Consider the following 23,528-nt stretch of genomic DNA (forward strand, 5'->3'; position numbering starts at 1 on the left):
AGTATAGAAAATAAGAATAAAGAGAATAATGAATGACATGTATCAAAAATCTCAATAAAAGGTAGTTAAAAGAACAGAGTTGTAGCAGACCTGCTCTTTTCTGGGACTTTGTTCCATATATGTGGTACATAAAAACTGAATGCTGCTTCAGAAGGTGGTCACTAACATGTTTGCATTGTAATTTAAGCTAGCAGGAAATATTTGTAAAGGTAGCATATTAACCACTTAAATTTGATTAGGGTCCCAGGGTCTCTCTCTATACTTGGTCCACTAGCGATGCTAGGTTTCATGTGGCTAACAACAGGTGTAAACGGGGCGGTCTCTCTCCCTCCCCTCTCCCAGACTGACCATCCACATGGACGAGGAGCTGCGTGGCCTGGCCTTCACCACCCTACAGGCCCTGATGGTGGACTTCCCGGAGTGGCGCGAGGACGTCCTGTCAGGCTTCGTCTACTTCATTGTACGCGAGGTGACGGACGTCCATCCCACGCTGTTGGACAATGCCGTCAAAATGCTGCTGCAGCTCATCAGCCAGTGGCGCCAGGCCGTCCAGAGCAGCAACAAGAGCCACGAGGCTCAGGTGGGTCCAGAACGAGTCCAGACTTGGAGTTGGGTGGATTTTCTAGGGCTGTGGTTTTCAAAATGTTTGTGCCCCAAGGCACAGCAAAGGGCAAGTCAAAATCTCAAGGCACACCTGTGCACACCTGTGCAAAATAGCCTCTGTAACATATGGTATCATTCTTATCACTCTGTAAATGCTTTTTATCTATTAATGGCAAATACAAAGTTTAACCACTTAACCACTTGAACCCTAGTGTCCCTATTCTGGGAGCAAACATTCAGTGAAGATAGCAAATCTAGAAGCTCGCAAGTTGTGAGCTTGTTGAACGTTTTTACAAGCTCATAAATATAATAATTCTCCGAAATAGGGATGCCAAGTTGAAAGTACTGATATAATAAAATAAAAAGATAATTCATTACTTTTTGTATACTTGCAAAAATGATGTGTGGTTGTCACAAAATCTCACGGCACCGCTGGACTGGTCTCACCGCACACCGCTTGGGAGCCGCTTGGTACTAGGGTCTGTGTTTTAGGCTTTTGGTTTTGCTGTGTTAAGTCTACGCTCTTGTTCCACCAGGCGCCAGGCAGCGGCCAGTCTCTGTCCCTGGAGCGTACGCCTCTGCTGAACGTGCTGCATGTGGTGGAGGGCCTGGCACAGCTGCCGGCCCGCCACCCGCAGGCTGGCCGTCAACGTCCTCAAAGAGGTCCGCGCCCTGCACACAGCGCTGGGCCTCGCCAAGGTAAACACAAGCTGTGTCAAACTGTGAATAACTTCTTTTCTCACCCCTGACAAATGACAGAAATGTAGGGTAAGTGTTTTTTTGTTGTTGTTAAAATAAGTGAGGAGTCTATAACAGGAGTCTCTCCAGCTCTCCAGATTGTATCCAATCAGGATAGAGAACTCACACAGGATACAGATTAAAGAAGTGATGACACAAAGAAATGTGCAGACAAAATTTGAACTGGAACACTATAAAACTGAAGCTGATAAATGGGTACTTTCTCCTTATTGGCTGAAGTTTGGCCACCCACCTGAGAATGTTTCTGTTTATTAAAGAGATGGAGTGACAGGGAGACCCCTGTTACTGAACAAACACTCTATACAGCAATGATTACTATCAGAAGTGCATTAACCTTTTATCAACACTTTTGTGTTGCTAAAAATATCACTTCCTCTGTTAAATTCTGTTATTTCCGCCAAGAATCACCACAGAATTTATATATATTTAGCCCAGCCGGGCAATAGTTTATTAGTTCGCGCTCCAGCTCACATGTAAACAAGCAACGCACTCTCTCACTCTAGTGCAACCAACAATAGGCCTTGTGTGACACGCACCTGTAGAACTAAGGTTCCTACCTAGGCAACAATAGGACACCTATTGTAACATCTTTTCTCTTTTGATTTTTTCTTTTTTCTTTTCATTTAACCAAACAATCACATGTCTGCCTTGTGCAGTGAACAATAATACTTGCAAGAAATAACATTTCACAGGCATCTTCAGCAGCTATGAATTTAAGTGCAATGTCACCTACAGATCACATTTCAAAATATTTTCTTTTGCACATGGCATACATACATTTCAACATTTGTCTCTTTTTTTTTTTTCATGCATTAATCACATTTTCAATAAACATCAGTCCAGTTTTGTGTCCCCCTTTTTTTCCTTTTTTTTTTTTTTTCTCTCTCTCTCCCCCCCAAAGGTCATACAGTGGACTTAGGACACAAAGTCCTTGAAACTTCACGACTGTGCGACCAGTCCTGGTGGTAACTGGTGTGTCACTGTCATCAGTGCTTGTGGTCATGTTCAGCTCAGGGACAGAGCGTGTGTGTGTGTCTGTATGTCTCTCAGGGATAGTGTGTGTGTCTGTCTGTGTAGGAACAGTCTCTGAGTGACTGAGGTCAACAGTCTCTGTGTCCATCGGGGTCCTGCTATGATCACGTCTGAGGTGTCTGCGATTCCTCCTAAGCACTCTGCCACTGTCCAACTGGACCTCATAGGACCGTGCATCAACAGACCTCAGCACCCTGCCTACTCGCCAGACAGTATAAGGTGCAAAGGGCTGTACTCTCACACAGTCACCTGTTTTCAGTGTGTCCAGGTCTTTTGCTGATCTGTCATAGTAGACACACTGACGATTCTGTTTTATTTGCAGCTCTTTCTGTACCTCGTTGATTTTCGGCTGCAGAAGACTTGCTTTGGTTGGGAGTAGCGTTTTAGTACGCCGACTGAGTAGTCTCTGTGCTGGACTGGTGTCCATTCCCTGCGATGGTGTGTTACGATGATCTAGAATTGCCAGATAAGGGTCCCTTCCAGCTGCTTTGGCTTTGTACATGAGTCTCTTTGCTGTCTTCACAGCTGATTCGGCTTTGCCGTTACTCTGAGGGTAACCTGGTGAAGAGGTCTTATGCTGGAATTCCCATAGTCTGCTGAATCTCAGGAACTCCTGCGATGAGTATTGTGGGCCATTATCCGAAAATAAAATATCTGGGATCCCTTGACGTGAAAAATGGGCTTTCAGCTTCCTTATCACTGTAGTAGACTTTGTGTCAGGCAGATGGTCTATCTCCCAGAAGTTTGAGTAATAGTCTACAGTGACCAGGTAGTCTTTATTGTCGAATGAAAACAGATCTGTGCCCACCTTTGCCCATGGTCTGCTCGGAATCTCATGTGGAGTCAGTGTTTCCTTCTGCTGTTTATAGTCCACTGACCTGCATATGTCACATTTGGCTACATAGGTCTTGATCTGGTCGTTCATGCCCTGCCAGTAGACACACTCTCTAGCCCTCCGCAGGCATCCTTCCACGCCCAGATGAGAGGAGTGTAGACGCTGAGTGATCTCCCTCTTCAGTGCATCAGGAACAACAGCACGTTCGCCCCTGAACACTTTTCCATCTTGAAATGTCAGCTCATCTTGAAATGAGAAGTACGGTCTGACTTCACTTGGTGTCATTGCCTTGTCTTTTCGCCATCCTTGGCGCATTGTTTCCATCAGCACCTGTAGTGTTTTGTCCTCTTTTGTTGCAGTGCGGATTGCATGGAGCCTGTCTTCAGAGATAGGTAAGTGTTGTACCATATTAACAGTCTCTGTTTCAGCTTCCACTGAGCCAAAGGATGAACAAGGATGAAGATAGGCTCTGAATGCGCAGCATCATTCTTTGCAATCTTTTAGGCGCACTCAGTAGGGGTTTTCTTACAATTGTTTCCAAGGGCTTGTGGTCACTTTGCACAGTAACTTTTCTGCCATAGGTGTACTGGTGGAACTTTTCCATGCTGAATACCATTGCTAAGAACTCTTTTTCGATTTGGGCGTAGCCCCGCTCAGTCTTTGTGAGTGCTCTGCTCGCAAATGCGACTGGCTTGCCATTCTGCATAAGCGCTGCACCCAAACCGGTGTCTGATGCATCACACTGTACAGTTAGCTCTTCCTCCGGGTTGTAGTATTTCAGCACTGGTGCATCTGTAATAGTCCCTTTAAGATTGAGGAACGATTCCTCATGTTGTGCTGTCCAGTCCCACGTACAGTCCTTATGCGTCAACTGCCTCAACGTCTCACACTGGTCAGAGAGATGAGGGCAGAACTTGGCCAGGTAATTAGCCATTCCTAACAGCCTCTGTATGCCTTTCACATCCGTTGGCTGTGGCATCTGTTTGACAGCTCGCACCTTTTCCGGATCAATTTTGAGGCCTTCAGCTGTCAGAAGATGTCCTATGTATGTAGTCTCCTTTTGTCTCAGTTTGAATTTCTCTCCGTTCAGTTTTATGTCTTTTTGTCTGCATCGGGTCAGGAGCAGTCTCAGCTTTTCATCATGGTCACGCTCAGCTGCCTCCTGTGTCTCACCTTGACCGGTAATCAGCACATCATCCGCTATTATGTAGAGACCAGGCAGGTCCTCTAATGCTTGTGTCAGCTTTCTTTGAAAGATCTCTGGTGCAGGGCTTATACCCATTGGCATCCTCAGCCATCGGTACCGTCCAAATGGGGTCGAAAACGTTGTCAGGTGACTGGACTCAGCTTCCAGCTTGACATGCCAGAAACCGCTCTTGACATCACACACGGTGAAGACTCTAGCTTTGGACAGATCAGGGAGTATGTCCTCGATGGTCTGTAGTGGAAAGTGACTGCGCTTCAGCGCCTTGTTTAAGGGCCTTGGATCGATACATACTCTCAGCTTCCCATTCGGTTTCTGTACGACTACCATCCCGCTGATCCAGTCTGTACTGCACTCGACTGGTGCGATGATTCCTCTGCAGGTCCTGCAGTTCTGCTTTTAGGGGTTTCATCATAGCAACTGGAACACGTCTCTTTGGCAGCTGTACAGGTTTCACTGTGTTGTCAATCTCAATTTTATATTCACCCTCCAGACAGCCATCCCCAGTGAACACGTCTGCATATTCTGCTTTAATCTGTCCCAGTGTCCACTGTCCTCTAGTGGGCTTGTCTGAGGTCACAATGCTATCTATTGCCATTATGTTCTCATAATGCACCTTTATCAGTTTCATAGCCTCACTGGCTCTTTTCCCAAGCAGTGGCACACTGCAGTCATTATCCACTACTTCAAACTGCAACTGGTACAGTTTCTGGTTCCTTGGGTTTCGCAATTTTACTTTACATTTTCCCAGTGGCTTCAGTTTGCTCTTATTGTACATCACAAGTACTGTCTTGGTCTCTTCGAGTTTAGTGTCAGGGTTTAGCAGGTATAGTGGAATTATGTTGCAACTAGCACCTGTAGAACTAAGGTTCCTACCTAGGCAACAATAGGACACCTATTGTAACATCCTCTACCTTTAAAACAATAACTAAATTGTGTGGAATCTCTTGCAACATGTACTTAATGCCTGTCTGTCCATCTTCCAGGGGGATGAGGAGTTGGCCATCAACGTCATGGACAGATTAAGTGCATCGGTGCTGGAGAGCTTCATCCATCTCACAGGAGCTGACCAGGTAAAAAAAAACACACACACACACACACACACACACACACACACACACACACACACACACACACACACACACACACACACACTACACGAGTGGTTCTCAAAGTGTGGTCCGGGGACCCCCAGAGGTCGTTGAGGAGGTTCCAGGGGGTCCCTTGCATAATGAGGAACATTACATTACACTCAGCCCTATTTCATATTTTGGCTATTTGAAAATAGATATTCTGAAACGTTTTGTCCCTTTTTGCACAAAATCTTTTCATGTGGTGGTCGGCCGCTAATACGAATCAATCTGGGGGTCCTTGACATGAAAATGTTTGAGACCCAGGCGGTTCTGTAGTGACTACAGCACATACAGAAAACATGCACCACCATGCATGCGTGGTGGTGAGCCTTCTTGGGCCTCACTCCTCCCTCTCTCTAACCCGAACCCCCCCACAGACCAACCTGCTGTACTGCCCCAGCGGAATCGACCTGCAGACCCTGGCGGAGTGGAGCTCGTCTCCCATCAGCCACCAGTTCGACGTGGTGAGCACCTCGCACATCTGGGTGTTTGCCCACGTCACGCAGGGCCAGGACCCCTGGGTCATCAGCCTGTCCAGCTACCTGCGCCAGGAGCACCTGCCCAAGCACTGCCCCACCGCCGTCAACTACGCCTGGATGTTCGCCTACACCCGCCTGCAGCTGCTGTCGCCACAAGTTGACATCAAGTATGTCTACTCTCTCTGTGTGTGTGTGTGTGTGTGTGTGTGTGTGTGTGTGTGTGTGTGTGTGTGTGTGTGTGTGTGTGTGTGTGTGTGTGTGTGTGTGTGTGTGTGTGTGTGTGTGTGTGTGTTCCACCAGTGCTTTTGTGTAGTTTGAGGGGCTCAGGAAATAATCATGTCACCTAGTGTCTTTAAGACGTGCCTTGATAAGGCTTTTAGATCCTGTTTGCCAATTGTTCCCTCCTTTAAAATAGGTCACTTGGCACAGAGGTGACAGGTTGCCGCAGCCCTTAAATTTTTTAACAACTTCACTACATTTTTAAATCTGCAATCCTCGCGTTTTATGTCTGTCGGCTCCCTCTCCCGATGGAGAGAGGTAACTGCAACGATGTGCAGGGGTCTAGTCTAGCAAAGGGTCCTCAGAATTGCTACAGGGGAGCTGCCAAATCTTTGTGTGATAGGGAACGCTCTTTTTTTTTTTTCTACATTAACCACTTGAACCATAGCATCCTTTTTCTGAGGGGAAAATTAGCCAAACATAGCCGATCTACAAGCTCATAACGCCTTGCGGCAATTATTTTCAGCAGAGGTTTGGTGTAGGGAAAAAGGAGCAGACCAGTATCAAGGGTTTAAGTGGTTAACTGTCTGAAAATACACATTAACATGAATCCAACACAACGCTACACAAGTCTATGAAGCTATCTAAGAACATTTTTAATCTGCAACACAATTTATAACATGTAGTGGGGGTCCCTGCTTCATCTCTCTCTCAGCTAAGGGGTTCTTGGCCTGAAAACCATTGAAGACCACTGGTCTAGTGTAACTTAAGTGTCCTACCCGACACCAGGGTCTAAATGTCTCAACTGCTGATGTGCTTGTTATATTGTATTAAATGTTTTATTCTTTTTCAAAGAAAAAAAAAGCTAAACGTTTCTTTGCCCTCAACAAATAACAAAATGCATAATCGTGTAATCATCAAAAACGATATTAGCAATATTCATATTGTCATAATAGTGTAAGTTAACCAAATGAACCCCATCATCCTTATTATTTGCATGTCATAATAGGTGAACATTCGGCTAAAATAGAAGATCTGCAAGCTCACGAAGCGATGCATTATGAGCTTGTAAATCTTGTAGATTTTCAGTGAAGAGATTTGGTTTAGAAAAAGAAAAGAATGGGGCCAAATACACGTCATGTACTATGACGGGTGAGGCGATCTTAAATGTGTATATTGGACTGAATTTGGGGTGGGATACAGCCACCCTGATTTGGACAGTAAACAGCCCACAAACTATAGTAATCCATTATGTACTTTGTGTCCGTCGATGTCCTCTGAAAGGAAGAACAAACTCCTTCACTACCGACGATGCAAAACATTTAGCATAATTTGGCGTGTGCTCCTCATTTTCCTTCAGATTGACCAACACTTTGTCATATTTCAGGAGCTGCCGCTCCTAAAATATGAAGCAGCCGGGAGCTGTTGCTTTATGTGTAGACTCTTTGTGCAAGAGGTTTAGAAGCAGATCTTTTGGCCAGTGAACGGGCACTTAGCTGGAATGACTGTGGTTGCAGACTCTCTGCTATGGGTGATGTCATCCTATCTGTCTGTGAATGTGCCCACGCGCTGTTAATGCCACCATCCTGTCCATTATGTCACTGCAGCCCACGTGTCTAAATATGCCTGGATATTCTCCTTGACTAGACTTGTTTGTCTCAGCTGTGTTTCCTTCATATGTTTGAGTATCGCAGGATGCCTGCAGGTCTACACTTTCAACCTGGTTCATCCCTATTCTGGCCATTATAGGCAATACATTTCCAAAATAGTGAAAATAGCAGATCTATAAACGTACGTGTCGCGATGCGTTGAGCTTGTATATCGGCTATTTTTGAGGTGGTTAAAGGATACCGCTTGTGTTTTATTTCTTTTACATTGGTTAAAACGTATGAAACCAAACCATACTCTATAACTGATATAAAGACAGCTAAAACAAATATGCAAACCTTGTTATTTATCTTTTCACTCCTTAGATATGACAGATTATGTCATTTTGACCTTGACTTCACTTTTCACCTTGGAGGTTGATGAAAGAATGGGCAGCAGTTGCGAAATTGCATGTAGATATGATTATTAAAGTATCAGAGTCAGACTACTCTCATTCCACATATTCACTGTTGCTATGCTCACGCTATGACAAGTTTCACAATGCTGAATACAGAGTGATGCTAGTCTGACTACATGGAAGTATGTGTGTACCTTAATGCAGCACGTACATTATTTGTCTTTTCAGTCCTTATAAAGTATTGTTACCCTCCCTGCCCGCAGCAAGGCCTGGCAGGGAATTGTAATTGGTCTCTGTCTGTTTGTTTGAGAACGGATGGGCAGGTTCTCAAGAAATATGGAGGGAATGATCAGTAGGCTGCCCTGAAGACCATGATTAAAGCAGCACTATGTAACTTTCCTCTTCTACCCCGGATTTGAACCCGGTTTCCTGTGCAAGTGCTGAAAGTTATATCACTAAGCTAATAGAGCTGCTTGCTCAGGGGATAAATTGCCATCAGGTCAAAATTTGTATGTCTAGGTGAGACATGACCTTTGACATGATCTAAATATCTCAATAAAAGAGCAGGGAGACAAAATACAACCACCCCAATTGATTACGTCATATTGTATTATCATACTACAAAATTACATAGTGAGGCTTTAAGTTTTGGCTTGAAAACGTCAAAGGCCAACCTTTATAATATCTCTTATGGTAACTGAATGGGTAGAGAGGCCTTCTGGTAATGAAGAAGGTCACCAGTTTGCCCACTGGTCTGCCCAGTCTGTGTGTGGAACTTAAAGGAGAATTTTGGACTAAGGTTTTCTTACCTTTTCTATGAATGGTACAGTAGAAAGATTTCATAACTCCATCCCGGGGCCGCCACAGCTTAAAACGTGCGTGGATAGGCCTTGTGTTAGATCGCATATTTTAATAGCTATTATTTTATTTTTTTGGTGAGATCTGACGTTCATAGTGACAGAACACTGTAAAAAAAAAAAAAAAAAAAAAAGTCTCGCTAGACGAGATTGAAGTCTCTAGATTTCAATCTTGTCTAGCGAGACTTAGGTTTGTTTTTTTGTTGTTTTTTTTTGGTTGCATATTGTTCTGTCACTATGAACGTCAGATCTCACAAACAAATACATTTAAAAAAGCTATTAAAATATGCGATCTAGCACAAGGCCTATCCGCGCACGTTTTAAGCTGTGGCGGACCCGGGATGGAGTCATAAACATTTTCTACTGTACCATTCATCCTAAGATATCATAACATCATAGAAAAGGTAAGAAAACCTTAGTCCAAAATTCTCCTTTAACCCCTAACTGCTCCTTGGGTGCTGTATAATGGCATCCACTGCCCAGGAGGGCTTCTATTTCGTTCACGAGACTATTTACACCAGATATATTTTAGGGTGAGTAATTCATAGAAGAATAGTAATAGATTATTTCTTAAATTCTATATGAACAAAAAAATGCAGACATCACGACAGTTTTGTTAATTTGTCTTCCAGAGAGTTGATCGAGGAGCTGAACCCCATCATAAAAGAAGCTTTGGAGAGAAGACCTGAGGTGAGGACAGCTTCAATCATCTCTCAGGTTCTAGTCTTGCATAGTTCTGCATGTTGGCATGCTGGTCAGTTTGTGCATGTGTCCTAAAACAACCACCCAACCATGGTCCGTTTGCAGAACATGAAGCGACGCAGGCGACGTGACATCCTCAGGGTCCAGCTGGTCCGGATATTTGAGCTACTCGCCGACGCTGGAGTCGTCAGCCAGTTGTACGTGGTGAAACCGAGGCGTTGAGAGCTTGTAGATCTGCTATTTTCGGCTAATGTTCCTCTCAGAAAAGGAATTCTAGGGTTCAAGTGGTTTATGTAAAAAAAACTAAATCCTATCACACAAAGATTTGGCGGACCCCCTATAGTAGCTCTGAGGACCCCCTAGGGGTCCTGGACCCCCTGTTGAAGACCCCTGTATTAGCGCATTAGTATCTATAACAATGTTGTTTCCAAAGACAAGGCTGCCGTTCTTACTGTGTGTTGTGTGTGGATGCAGAGCCAGTGGAGGTCTGGATGGGGACAGCCACTCTCTGAACAGCACGCTCTTGGAGTATGTTGATCTGACCCGACAGCTGCTGGAGGCCGAGAACGACAAGGACTCTGACACGCTGCGGGACATCCGCTGTCACTTCAGTGCCCTGGTGGCCAATATCATTCAGAATGTTCCAGGTACATCTGTCTCATCCATCTATGTCTGTTTGGCTCACTCCATTCTTGTACAGTGAGCTGTGTTAGATGATAGCTTTTTCCTTTTCTTTTTTTTTTAAACTTTTATTTGGCCAAGATGTGTAGTTCATAATCTTTTACACCCCCCGTCTGGGTCATTTATAGGGCTCTTTCCCGCCAAGTCTATAGTGTTAATTATTGTGATATATGTTGTTAATGTGATTAATCTCAGTTTAGGAAATGTACCACATTTTTCTGTGGTGCTAAAGCTTTATCCTTTCTTGCTTATCTGTTCCTATTTGTCTTTTCTTTTTTTTTTTCCTTTCCTTGGTGAACACTCGTTTATGAATTAATTGGTCTATGAATTAGCATTGTGTGCATAAATTAACGTCCCGTTTAGCAAGAGTTTGAGGTATTTGTACTTTGATGAAATGTTTATTGAATTCATAAATGACAAATAATCTCTACTGACAATATTGTCACTGACAATATTGTCAGTAGAGATTGTCATTTTTTATGAGACATACAGTATCACACACACACACACACACACACACACACACACACACACACACACACACACAAACACACACCCTCTCCATCGGATTTTCGGATTTTGAGGGACTTTTCCTTTTTTCCCTTTTTTTCTGTTTTTAGACAATTCTGTAATGATAGATAGATTGCTATTCTAAAGATTCTGTGGCAAGCATTCTGTCTTGGGGGATGACCTCTCACATGTACTATTATGTGGTTGTTTTGTTTCAGTGCATCAGCGGAGGACCATCTTCCCCCAACAGTCCTTGAGACACAGTCTGTTCATGTTGTTCAGCCACTGGGCCGGTCCCTTCAGCATCATGTTCACCCCCCTGGACCGCTACAGCGACCGCAACATGCAGATCAACCGCCATCAATACTGTGCACTCAAGGTACCATTTTTTGGGCATGTCATTATAGACGACAATCGTCAAAAATGTTCAAATATAGTAAAAACGGCAGATCTACAAGCTCACAGCAGACTTGCTGTCTCACTGGCAAGCATTGCCGTGACTTTGTTAAAAACAAATTGCCTGTTTTAAAACATTTATTCAACAAAAGGTAACATTTAACGTCTGATAACGTATTAATCATTTCATACAGAATACAGTACAGTGAGAAGCTCAAGTTAAATGGAAATGTCAGTTTTTGCTGCAGTACTGCAGCTTCTCTTATAGCACCGTCGTCTTGTTATTCAAACATGGAGCAACGTAGTGTTCTTAATTGTACAGTACGTGTTTCACCAAATTCATTGTATTGCCGATCTTTGTAATGATGGCTTTTTGCAGTGTATATCATGCACTATTGGCATCGATCCTGACAAAGAAGATGAAGTGATACTTTTGCGATCTCTTAAAATACAGTATATCTATTGCACACTGTAGTCTCAGCCTTTATATAAAACAACAACACGCTCACATGAGCTCCGCCTCTGAGCCTAACGTAAGAGTGATTTTCCTGCATGCCTTGTGAAAAGAACGTCTAGCCATATGATGTATTGTTAGCTTGTACATCAGTTATGCAGAGCATAAATTAGGCTTTAGATATTGATATTTGGTACAGAATGACAATGCATTTTTCTGTACTCGAAGGTATCGAAGTAGTTAGTCGGTGCCATAATATTATTGCTCACATCGTCATCCATAGCGCTCTTTAGTTTATTTTTTGTCTTTTCTCTTATCTTTGGTCTGTTTGGATTGTTCTGTTTGTAGAGATAACTAGAGACAAATTACATGAGTTGCGATGACGTCTGTTATACTGACATAATGTGTATATCACACAAGTTCATTCATATCACAAGGATGATTAAAATGAACATCATAAAATCATGCAGCCCTGATGTAAAGATCATTTAAATACCATGCACATGTTCTGTACATGGTAGTTCCGATGTACCAACTAACCGTGTCTCTGCCAGGCCATGTCTGCAGTGTTATGTTGTGGACCGGTGGCCGACAACGTGGGTCTCTCGTCTGACGGATACCTTTACAAGTGGCTGGACAACATCCTGGACTCACAGGACAGGAAGGTAAGGGCCTACACACAGTCTCTCCTTTTATACTGTCAATGACTTGAGCTTGGAGGTACAGTAATACCTGTCCTACAGTAGCACTCTGGAATCTTGATGTGTAAATGCTGCTTCCGGTTGGCTAGAAGTAGTGAGGGGTTGGTACAAGAGAAGTTGTCATTCATAATCCTACCAGGAATGATACTGATTCCAGCGCAGACAGGTTTCTCTAATCTAAGATGTGATCAAATTTGACCTTGATTCTTTTTTTTTTATTTATTAGGATTTGAAAAGTGTTGTTCAATTACTCAGTAAAATCCTGAGGGTTAATTTAACTCTGATAGTAGAAGATAGTAGATGGAGTAAATGGAAAACAATTACAGCACAAAATGTTACAAGTAACTTTTATGTGTTACTGAATGTTACTGGGAACTTTTTTTATCCTGTGGTGTACCTGTTAGTGAATGTTATTGGTAACGTTTGTTGTGCTATGGTGCATTTGTGTTTGTGAATGTTACAGGCAATGTTTGTTGTGCTGTGGTGTGTGTACAGTATGTGTGCTACTGATTAGCACCGGATGATGTTTTATTGTCTTGTGGTGTATTGTGTGCTACCAATAAGCTCCTCTGCGCTGTGGTCCCGTCCTCTAGGTGCACCAGCTGGGCTGTGAGGCCGTGATGCTGCTGTTAGAGCTGAACCCAGACCAGACCCAGACCTCATGCATTGAAGGAGGCATGAGCTTCAGCTTGGGCTCTCCCTAGGCTGGCAGAGGGTAGGTAGTGCCCAGGATTACATAGGCAATTGGCACTGGGTGAAAAAATGTGGGTTACAAAATCGTGGGATAAAGTGGAAGAAGTACTCTAATGTTTTACTTAAGCAAAAGTATCAATACTGCAATGTAGAAACACTCTGTTACAAGTAAAAGTCTGTTATTCAAAATGTACTTGAGTAAAAGTACAAACGTTTTGGCATCAAAATGTACTTAAAGTACCAAATGTAGAAAGTAGTCATTATGCAGAAGAAGTTTTCAGCTCACAATGCATCGCAACGAATTGTGAGCTTGTAGATCGGCTATTTTCAAAAATCCAAAGTTCAAATAGGGCTGATGTTTTGTAATAATAATCAAAATCTACAAAGTAACTTGTAACTAAAGTTTTCAAATAATTGTAGTGGAGTAAACGTACAATATTTGTCTCTGAGATGTAATGGAGTAGAAGTAAAAGTACTGAAAAATTGGAAATGCTCCAGTAAAGTAAAAAAAATACTTAAATATTGTACTTAAGTACAGTACTTGAGGAAATGTACTTAGTTACTTTCCACCACTGCTGGTGACACACGTCACAGTGGGACTCATTGTACAGACTGTGAATATCTTGGCATTTGACTGGCTGTGATCTGTCCTCCCCTCCAGGGATTACCAGTTTGACACTGTGGTGCTGAACCTCATCCTGTTCAAGGCGGCCGACTCATCCAGGGATATCTACCAAGTTGCCATGCAGCTGCTGCAGGTCAGTCGGGCACACTTATTATTTCAACCGCAGCGTGTTGTTCATTGGGCAGAGTGTTATTGGCAGTCTTTGTTGTACTGCATGTTTTCTGTCTTAAACACAGTTACAATAACACTATAAACATCTAGAACTTTGTTTAACACAAACAGTTTTCTGTCAGTTTAAAACAAATCTTTGCCGGTGGTAAAAACCTCACCGGATAGAGAGGAAAGCAGCACTGGGTTCAGGAAGATAACCCCTCTCTGTGTAGGGAAGAAACGTATATTAGAATAGTCACATCAATGCAACACATTTAAACAACTCATCACATAGCGATGAAATGCAGGAGGTTGCAGTTTTTATTCACATTTTGTTGCTGCTGTGTGTAAATCCAGATCTTGGAGCCCAAGCTCTTCCGTTATGCCCACAAACTGGAGATCCAGAGGACAGATGGGATTCTGACACCACCCTCACCCCTGCCACACCTCTACTCTGTGTCCTACTACCAGCTGTCTGAGGAACTGGCCAGGACATACCCAGAACTCACCCTACCCATCTTCTCAGGTCTCACACACAACTATACACTCATCAAAAACGATCCTGGATTGCGCCTTTTAAAAGGATAAGCAACGCAGATATAGAAATTAGATTAGGAATTGATTCTTTCTTTCAATACATATGCTATATTTGAGAAGTACTTACGTATATTGCTACCATTATTAATGTAATAATTGACGTATTGATTGAATACTTACTATTTGACAGACATGTAAACAGCAGGAGGTACAGTCAGACATTTGAGCTAAAAGGAGAACACAAAAAACTCTGTTAAAAGGTATCAATTAAAATCTCTGTTAAAAGCTATCAATCAATCAAAATATAGTTAGACAGGGATATCGAACTGAGATGGAAACCTCATTTGCTCTCCGGCCCTGCTACAAAAAGAAAAACCTGGACAGTCCAGCTAAATGTGGGTGTTAAAGCAGGGACGTGCACAGATAGACTCTAGGTGGCGCTAGAGCACCTGCCCTTTGCCCTCTTGACCAGAAGTGCCCTTTTGAAAAAAAGTTTTTTTTTTTTAGTTTACAGCAGGGGTCTTCAACAGGGGGTCCTCAGAGTTACTACAGGGGGTTCCACCAAATCTTTATGTGATATGATTTTTCTTTTTAACATAACCACTCGAAATCTAGCATCCCTTTTCTGAGGAGAACTTTAGCCAAAAATAGCAGATCTACAAGCCCACAACGCCTCGCGCTGCGAGGCGTTGTGGGCTTGTAGATCGGCTATTTTTGGCAAAGAGGAATAGGTGTAGAGGGAAAAAAGAGCAGACCAAGTAAACAAAAAAAAGGATAATTTACTTGAGCACCTGCCCCTCAAAATGTCTGTGCAAGCCACTGTGTTAAAGTTTTGGCCATGGCCCTGACTTGCTTCCTCCCTGGCTTGTGGCTTTGTACCCACAGAGGTGAGCCAGCGCATCCAGACGGCTCACCCTGGCGGTCGACAGGTGATGCTGCACTACCTCCTGCCATGGATGAACAACGTGGAGCTGGTGGACTTCAAGCCGGCAGCGCGGCGCGGCGAGGAGTCGGCCGGCGACGAGGAGGACGCGCACGAGCGCGACATGATGATGATGAACAGTCGACGGTGGCTTCGCGGCGAGGGCTGGGGCTCGCCACACGCCACCACCATGGTGATCAACAACCTCATGTTCATGACCGCCAAGGTGAAGGCCGATAACCCCAACACACACTCACATTTACAATGAACTCCAGTCATAAACTTTATTGTATTTTATTATATATTGTTGTATTATTGTCTTATTATTGTATTTGATTATTCAGGTAAATATTCTCACAATACAATATTGAGAACACACTTTAACCCATTGGAACTGTGTCATTTTTTGATTTGAGCTAAAAAGCATTATTCTACACTTTGGGCTATTCAAAAATAGCAGATATACAAGCTCATAGCGCGGCACCGAGTGCCGCGCTATGAGCTTGTAGATCTGCTATTTTTGAAAAATCGTGAAAATGTGTACAAATCTTTGAATATATATTTTTTAAAGCGAACATTTTTAACTCAAATCGTTGCCTCTGGGGTCCCTGGAACAAAATATTTTGATGGGGGTCCGCGGCCAAATACATATAATTTTGGGGGTCCTTGACATGAAAAAGATTGAGCACCACTGACATAGAAACATACATTTTTCAGAATACTGTTCAGATTTAGGAGACATGTAGAATCGGCTTCAGGTCTCAATGGGTTAATAATAACCTTTATCAATATATTTATATACAATGCTAAGAAAAAACTTTCATCATAATTTTTGCACTGATTTACAGAATAAATACACTTTTTATCGTTAACCTTTATAATTCAAGTTGATTTACACTTTATCTGAAATAGAAGTGATTCGTTCAGATCCAACAAGAAATGTTTTGTGTGTGTTTTGGGGGCAGGGTACTCAAAGTAAAACACTGATGCATGCCTCCTCAATGCGAAAGAGTGATACATCTCTACTCAGAATGAAAGAGTTTGTTGCATGCCTAGATTGATCCAGGTAGAAGGCTGCTGGCTACAATGTGTCATTGTGATTTCTTCCGGTAATTTCTTATCGTGCCTACTCAAAGCGAAAGAGTGATACGTGTTTGGATGCGTGTGAAACGACTGCCAACAAAAGCAGCTCCTATTGTTTACTTTCAGAATGAGAGATTTAGGAGAAAATGATGCGTTGTTATTGAAGCAGTTGGATACAGCGTAGCGATTAAAGGAACACTTTGCCTAAATCCTGTTTACAGCTTCAATACATGCTTAACATGATTATTAACAGTTGTGTTGTGTGTCCGTGTATGCATGTGAGTGGGTGATGGGGATGAGGGAATATAAGGAAATATAAATAAGCATGACATTAAATGTGTGGTGTGTGTTTCCTACTAGTACGGGGATGAGTTTGCCTGGTCGGAGATAGAGAACGTGTGGACCACGTTGGCAGACAGCTGGCCAAAGAACCTCAAGATCATCTTGCACTTCCTCATCAGCATGTCGGGCGTCAACAGTGACCCCAGCCTTCTGCCCTATGTAAGTCACTGTGTATACACTGTACAGCCATAGCCCCATATATACAGTGACTGCATTTACATGCATGGGTTATGGAAATAAGTCAGTTAAGTCAGTTTTTATTTTTTGTTATGGTATTAGGATTATTCTAAATATCCAGTGAGATTGTGACATTAGCACATGCACAGATTTGTAAAAACAGAAATCCAGCTCTGTTAATTGGGCTACACTCAAGGGAAATTCTGGCCAAATTGGACAAAGATTTAATTCTTTCTCATCTTTACCAACAATAGCAAATGTGACTAACAAAGATCTAGATAACTGTTTCAGTTTAGAGTGCCAACGATTATGCATTTTACATATTTGGCAGCCTCCAATGTGTTCCCCTGCCACCAAAAATCATCACTAAATCACTCAAAATATGTTATTTTCCTGTTGTTTGTAAAGTGAAGTCTCCTTGAAGTGGCTGCAAAGCTTGCATCACAACCAACACAAGGCAGTGATGTCTTGAAATGTTTTAATTACAGACATGTAGCATTGCAGAACTAGCAACACCCATTGATTTCAAACTATTAAAGGGCATCTAAATAGGTCTATACAGTGTGATCACTACCGGTTCCATAGCACCCTATTCACTAACAGTTCCATATCACCCTATAATGAGTGCTTTTTGTTGGTCATCAGGTGAAGCGAGTGGTGGTGTACCTGGGCAGAGATAAGACTATGCAGCTGTTGGAGGAGTTGATGTGTGAGCTGGAGCTGACGGACCCTGTGAGCTCAGCCGTCACTCACATGGACAACCCTCCCTACTACCGTATCACCTCCAGCTATAAGATTCCCTCAGTCACCTCAGGTACTGATCCAGAATGCTGCAGCACCTCTAGTCTTCAACCAGCCAATACTTTCACATATCTCCACCGTTTCTGCTACCTTCATTGTTTTCCGGTTGCTGCCTACACCTGAGTACAAAACACTGGCAACCAAAAGCATGGCACCTCCATACCTTGGAGACATGATCCAACCCTGCAACCCTTTCCGCTCACTTAGATCAGCTAACACAGGACTGCTGTACGAGCCTTCCCTAAAATGTCCTAGACTCTTCTCCTTCTTGGCTCCCAAACTGTGGAATAACCTTCCCATTGCAGTCAGAACTGCCGACTCACTCGCAATTTTCTGCTGCAGTCACTCACTTCCTCAACTCCTAGCACTGTACTCTCCCTGTACCCCTTCTTGCCACCCTTTCTTATGATTGATGCTAGTACATATCTTGGTCACGTGTTCTCATGTTTTTGTTCCATAGATTAGTTTTTCTCTTCCACAAATGTTAAGAATGAATTATATAGCATGTTATCAAGACCGATGCTTGGTTTGTTGTTTACCCGGTATCCTAGTTTCTCTGAGGCACTACACTGTTATCTCTGTACTCTATTTATGTCATTATTTACCTTGTTTACTGATAAGAGCTCATGTTTACTCCACTTATTCCGGTCTCGCACTTGTACGCTGCCCTCGATAAGAGCGTCTGCTAAATGCCTAAATTTTACTATTTTAGTAATGTAAGTTTTTACTTGCAAGTCATTTACGCTAGATCTAGGCTGCGTTTCAACTTAGTATGAGATGGTGCAACCTGGCCCAGGACTCACCACGCTGTCAGAAATGATACACAATGATTCCTTGCTGGTGGTGACAGTGCATTTTCTCATCTGTCCTCTCAGGAACAACCTCCAGCAGCAATACCATGGTGCCAGGAAATGACGGTCATCACGACCACAGCAAGATCAAAGACCCGAATATGGAGGACAGGTACAAAAACATCCACTGACCTTTTTTTTTAAAAGGCTGGTACCAGCATCACGCTTGCCCTTTATCTGCCATAAATACTTGCTGTTCACATGCAGTTACTTTTTTGGTGTTGTACTGGGTTGCTCTTACCTTGCAGTCCAAATGACCTAGAATAAAGCTCTCAAATGTGGCTTGGGTTAAATTGTAATTGGGTGATAATTCCACTAGAGCAACATTTAACTCACCAATTTAATTTGCAGGGTGAGTTTGAGCCATAACTCACGCAGCTGACATTACATTACATGAAAGATACATTTTTGAGGCATCAGGAGCCATGAGGTCACTTTAAATTCAAGTCACCGTAAATTGAAAATGTGTTCTCAGTCAATGGATGTCCTTTGCTTGCCTGTTAAGATGTATCCTTTTTTCTACATCATTGCTGTCGGCAGAAATCGTGTTTCTCTGTGGTATTTTCATTCCATATTTCACACTACAGTGTCACAGAAAAGTAGCAAAAATAGCCTATCTACAAGCTCACAACGTGCCGTGATGCGACACATTGTAGAGCTTGTAGATTGGCTATTTTTGCCATTATAGTGTGGTTTTATAAATATTGACTAAATGATAACTACATTGGATCCATTGGAACACAGGTTCTTTTTTCCACATCCTGAGTAACGGTAACGGCGATGATATACATATATAAAGTGCCTGTTTTCCTGTGTGCAGTTACACCCACCTGGACATCTACAGTGGTCTGAACAGCAACCTGAACCGACAGCACCACCGTCTGGAGTCCAGATATAGCAGCAGCTCTGGAGGCTCCTACGAAGAGGAGAAGAGTACGAACACACACTTTAACCACTTAAACCCTTTATGCTGCAAGCTTATAGAATTGTCATTTTTGCTTTATATTGATATATCCTAGATCTCATTGCATCCTCTTAGATGTAAACAGAATCAAACCATTCTAGATGGGGAATCTACTTTATATACAAGGAGACATCACTTTGTATGATAATCACAATGAAATATCTGGTTTGTCTGGACAGCCCATTTTAACAAGGGTGATTTTGGACATCTCATCTGTTTTTTTAAGTCTGGATCAGACGAACAGATCTGAACCCATTTGATTTGGCATTAGGGGCCTGTTATATATGTCTACACTAATATATATATATATACAAATATATTATATAGGAGCACCACATTTTCTCTCATCAAATTAAAGCTCCATTACAAATTTCCATGAAATATTGGTACATCTAGAGTTGATCTAGTGTACCATCATGTGTGATAATGACCTGTGTGTGTTTGTGTGTGTGTTTTCAAGGTGACTCCATGCCTCTGTACGCCAACTGGCGTCTGAAGGTGATGGACCACAACCGGCCCGAGCCTCTGCCCTTCCCTCCTACTGGAGGCTGCTGGGCTCCTCTGGTAGACTACCTGCCTGAAACCAACACCCCTGCTGTTCCCCTGCACAGGTAACACACACACACACACACACACACACACACACACACACACACACACACACACACACACACACACACACACACACACACACACACACACACACACTGTTCCCCTGCACAGGTACCACAAACGCACACGCTCTATTCCCCTGCACAGGTAACACACACACACACACACACACACACACACACACACACACACACACACACACCTGCTGTTCCCCTTCTCACGTACAACACACACACACACACACACACACACACACACACACACACACACACACACACACACACACACACACACACACACACACACACACAACATCTTATCTACAATCCATAACAAAATAACTTTAAAAAAATATATATTAAGAGATATCTTGCCAAGTATGTAACTGTTAATTTGTGTATTTGTTTAATTTGACTGGACTTTGGGATTAGAATGTTAATTCTAAGTCTTTTTGTACTAATTTATTCATTTTTATTTATTTTATAATTTAATTTGTATTTTTAGTTGTATGTATTGTATGTATGTCTGTATTGTCTTTGCTATGCTCAGGACCCCAGGAAGACTAAAGGCTCATTCATGTGTCTATGGGGATCCTTTAATAAACATAAACACTGTTCCCCTCCTTAAGTACAACACACGACACCCGTCCTTAACCTCTCTCACTGTCACATACTGTAACTGCAGCGTCCCGCTGTCAATTCGGCATTTTTTCTCTGTTTTCCAGGTGTAACATCGCTGTCATCCTTTTAACGGACCTCATTGTGGATCACGGGGTCAAAGTAGAGTGGAGCGCCTACCTGCACCTCCTGTTGCACGCCATTTTTATAGGTAAACACACCTGTTGTTGCACGCCATTTTTATAGGTAAACACACCTGTTGTTGCACGCCATTTTTATAGGTAAACACACCTGTTGTTGCACGCCATTTTTATAGGTAAACACACCTGTTGTTGCACGCCATTTTTATAGGTAAACACACCTCCTGTTGCACGCCATTTTTATAGGTAAACACACCTGTTGTTGCACGCCATTTTTATAGGTAAACACACCTGTTGCACACCATTATCTGCCTTGTTAATTTTACAAATCAAGGCAGATACTGAAAAGGCGTACACTCAGTACCTTCCATGCATTTACACAGGAGCTTCCTTGTTTGTGGAGGCAGTCACAGCGATTGCTTTCTTGTAGAAATCATTCTCGTTTTGAAAACGTTTTAATTGAGATGTGTTACCAGTTTGGTAACCGTTTTTGAGAAACAATAAGTGAGGCCGTTATTTGCTGTGATTTTGGAACAGGTAATGTTTCTTTTTTAGGCCCTCTGCTTCGCATAACCACATGCCTTCGCTGTCCTAAAATCCATGGTAAACCACGGCCTCTTGTGGTTTATTATTGCTTAGTATGTAAGCAACGAGAACGAGTTGTACTCAACCTGTCATGGTGACTTTTCGGACACTTTGGCCTGCGTTCTCCCTCCAGGGTTTGATCACCAGCATCCAGAGGTCTATGAGCATTGCAAGCGCCTACTGCTCCACTTGTTGGTCGTGCAGGGAGCAAACAGCAGTGTCCAGTCCCTGGCCACGGTGCTGCTCCGCAACAGGGAGTACAACGACCCCCGAGTCCTGACTGTGAAGCCCGTCACCCCCGAGTCCAACCTCACAGGTCAGGCTCCAGTAGCTGACAGCAGGAGGAGTAAAAGTGTACTGTTTTTGTAATTGCATCGCAAGATCACTAGGTGGCAGCTCTCTCACTGAATGTCTCACACAATGTAAGGAAATGTTATTTCACCAACAACAATTTTGAGGTATTTTTACTTTACTGGAGTAATTCCAGTTTTCAGTACTTTTACTTCTACTGCACTACATTTCAGAGGCAAATATTGTAGTTTTACGCCACTACAATTATTTGAAAACGAGTTACTAGTTACTTTGTAGATTTTGACTATAATTACAAAACATACATTAACCACTTCAGCCCTATATACATCTGCTATTTTCAAAAGATTTTTCTACAATTTATACATTTGAAAACTTGTGAAATGGGATATTCTGCGTAATGAGTACTTTCCACTTTTGGTACTTAAAGTACATTTTGACACCAATACTTATCTACAGTACTTTTACTCAAGTAAATTTTGAATTCCGGACTTTTACTTGTAACAGAGTATTTCCACATTGCAGTATTGATACTTTTACTAAAGTAAAACACACGAGTACTTCTTCCATCACTGGCTGTGACGTGTGTGTTTTTTTCTCCCCCATACAGGAGTGCAGGACTTCATGCCACATCACGAGCATCAGCCGTCGCCAATGACGGACTCGGGTCTGAGCTCCAGCTCCACCTCATCCAGCATCAGCCTGGGAACGGGGGCTGCGACTCTGTCCCACCTCAGCCCCACCCTCCTCAGCGAGGTGGACGTCACCGACGAGAAGGTCAAAGCCCTCATCAAGTTTGTCACCTCCAGGTGAGAACGGCCACACATAACGGCCGCTGAGAGTACAGCAGACCGTATCAGAGTGGACTTCAGTTTGAGCTTTCGTTCGTTTCACACGTGTAATAAGAAGGTTTAGTTTTGGCTTTAGGAATTGGCTAGTTCTAGTTTTTCAGAGATTATGAGGAAAGCCTTGTTTTATAGAAGCTGAAAAAAGGTAGGATGAAAGACTTCATGAACGCTGGAAAAACTCAAATGAAGATGATTTTGTTATTTTAGTTTGTTTTGTGTAATTCATTTTAGTTTGGAGTTAGCCTTCAGATTGTTTTTATTTTAGTTTCAGTTAACCCATTGAGACATGAAGCCGATTCTACATGTCTCCTAAATCTCAACAGTTTTCTGAAAAATGTTTGTTTCTATATCAGTGGTGTTCAATCTTTTTCATGTCAAGGACCCCCAAAATTATATGTATTTGGCCGCGGACCCCCATCAAAATATTTTGTTCCAGGGACCCCCAGAAGCAACGATTTGAGTAAAAAATGTTCGCTTTAAAAATATATATATTCAAAGATTTGCACACATTTTCACGATTTTTCAAAAATAGCAGATCTACAAGCTCGTAGTGCGGCACTCGCTGCCGCGCTATGAGCTTGTATATCTGCTATTTTTGAATAGCCCAAAGTGTAAAATAATGCTTTTTAGCTCAAATCTAAAAATGACACAGTTCCAGGTCTTAATGGGTTAATACAAATATTTTTTATACTTAGTTTCGGT

The 23,528-nt window shown here is 42.6% G+C and overlaps 1 protein-coding gene across 1 annotated transcript in view; it reads left to right on the plus strand.

The window, feature by feature from the left end:
- The window catches only part of LOC311054881 (protein furry homolog-like), a gene marked incomplete at its 5' end in the record, with an annotated part of 35,965 nt that overhangs the window by 7,149 nt on the left and 5,288 nt on the right, over window positions 1–23,528 (plus strand). The window contains 22 exon segments of the mRNA XM_084070877.1: window positions 343–580; window positions 1,140–1,216; window positions 1,218–1,302; window positions 5,420–5,506; window positions 5,944–6,212; window positions 9,726–9,816; window positions 9,934–10,025; window positions 10,303–10,475; window positions 11,238–11,398; window positions 12,424–12,534; window positions 13,164–13,234; window positions 13,925–14,021; window positions 14,396–14,564; window positions 15,461–15,723; window positions 16,941–17,081; window positions 17,745–17,913; window positions 18,776–18,863; window positions 19,572–19,684; window positions 20,176–20,326; window positions 21,052–21,155; window positions 21,803–21,985; window positions 22,589–22,787. Of these exon segments, the coding sequence (XP_083927003.1) occupies window positions 343–580; window positions 1,140–1,216; window positions 1,218–1,302; window positions 5,420–5,506; window positions 5,944–6,212; window positions 9,726–9,816; window positions 9,934–10,025; window positions 10,303–10,475; window positions 11,238–11,398; window positions 12,424–12,534; window positions 13,164–13,234; window positions 13,925–14,021; window positions 14,396–14,564; window positions 15,461–15,723; window positions 16,941–17,081; window positions 17,745–17,913; window positions 18,776–18,863; window positions 19,572–19,684; window positions 20,176–20,326; window positions 21,052–21,155; window positions 21,803–21,985; window positions 22,589–22,787 (3,132 nt within the window).

This window comes from Gymnoscopelus microlampas (assembly GCF_963454915.1).
Source record: "Gymnoscopelus microlampas genome assembly, chromosome: 11".
NCBI classification, from domain to species: Eukaryota; Metazoa; Chordata; class Actinopteri; order Myctophiformes; family Myctophidae; genus Gymnoscopelus; species Gymnoscopelus microlampas.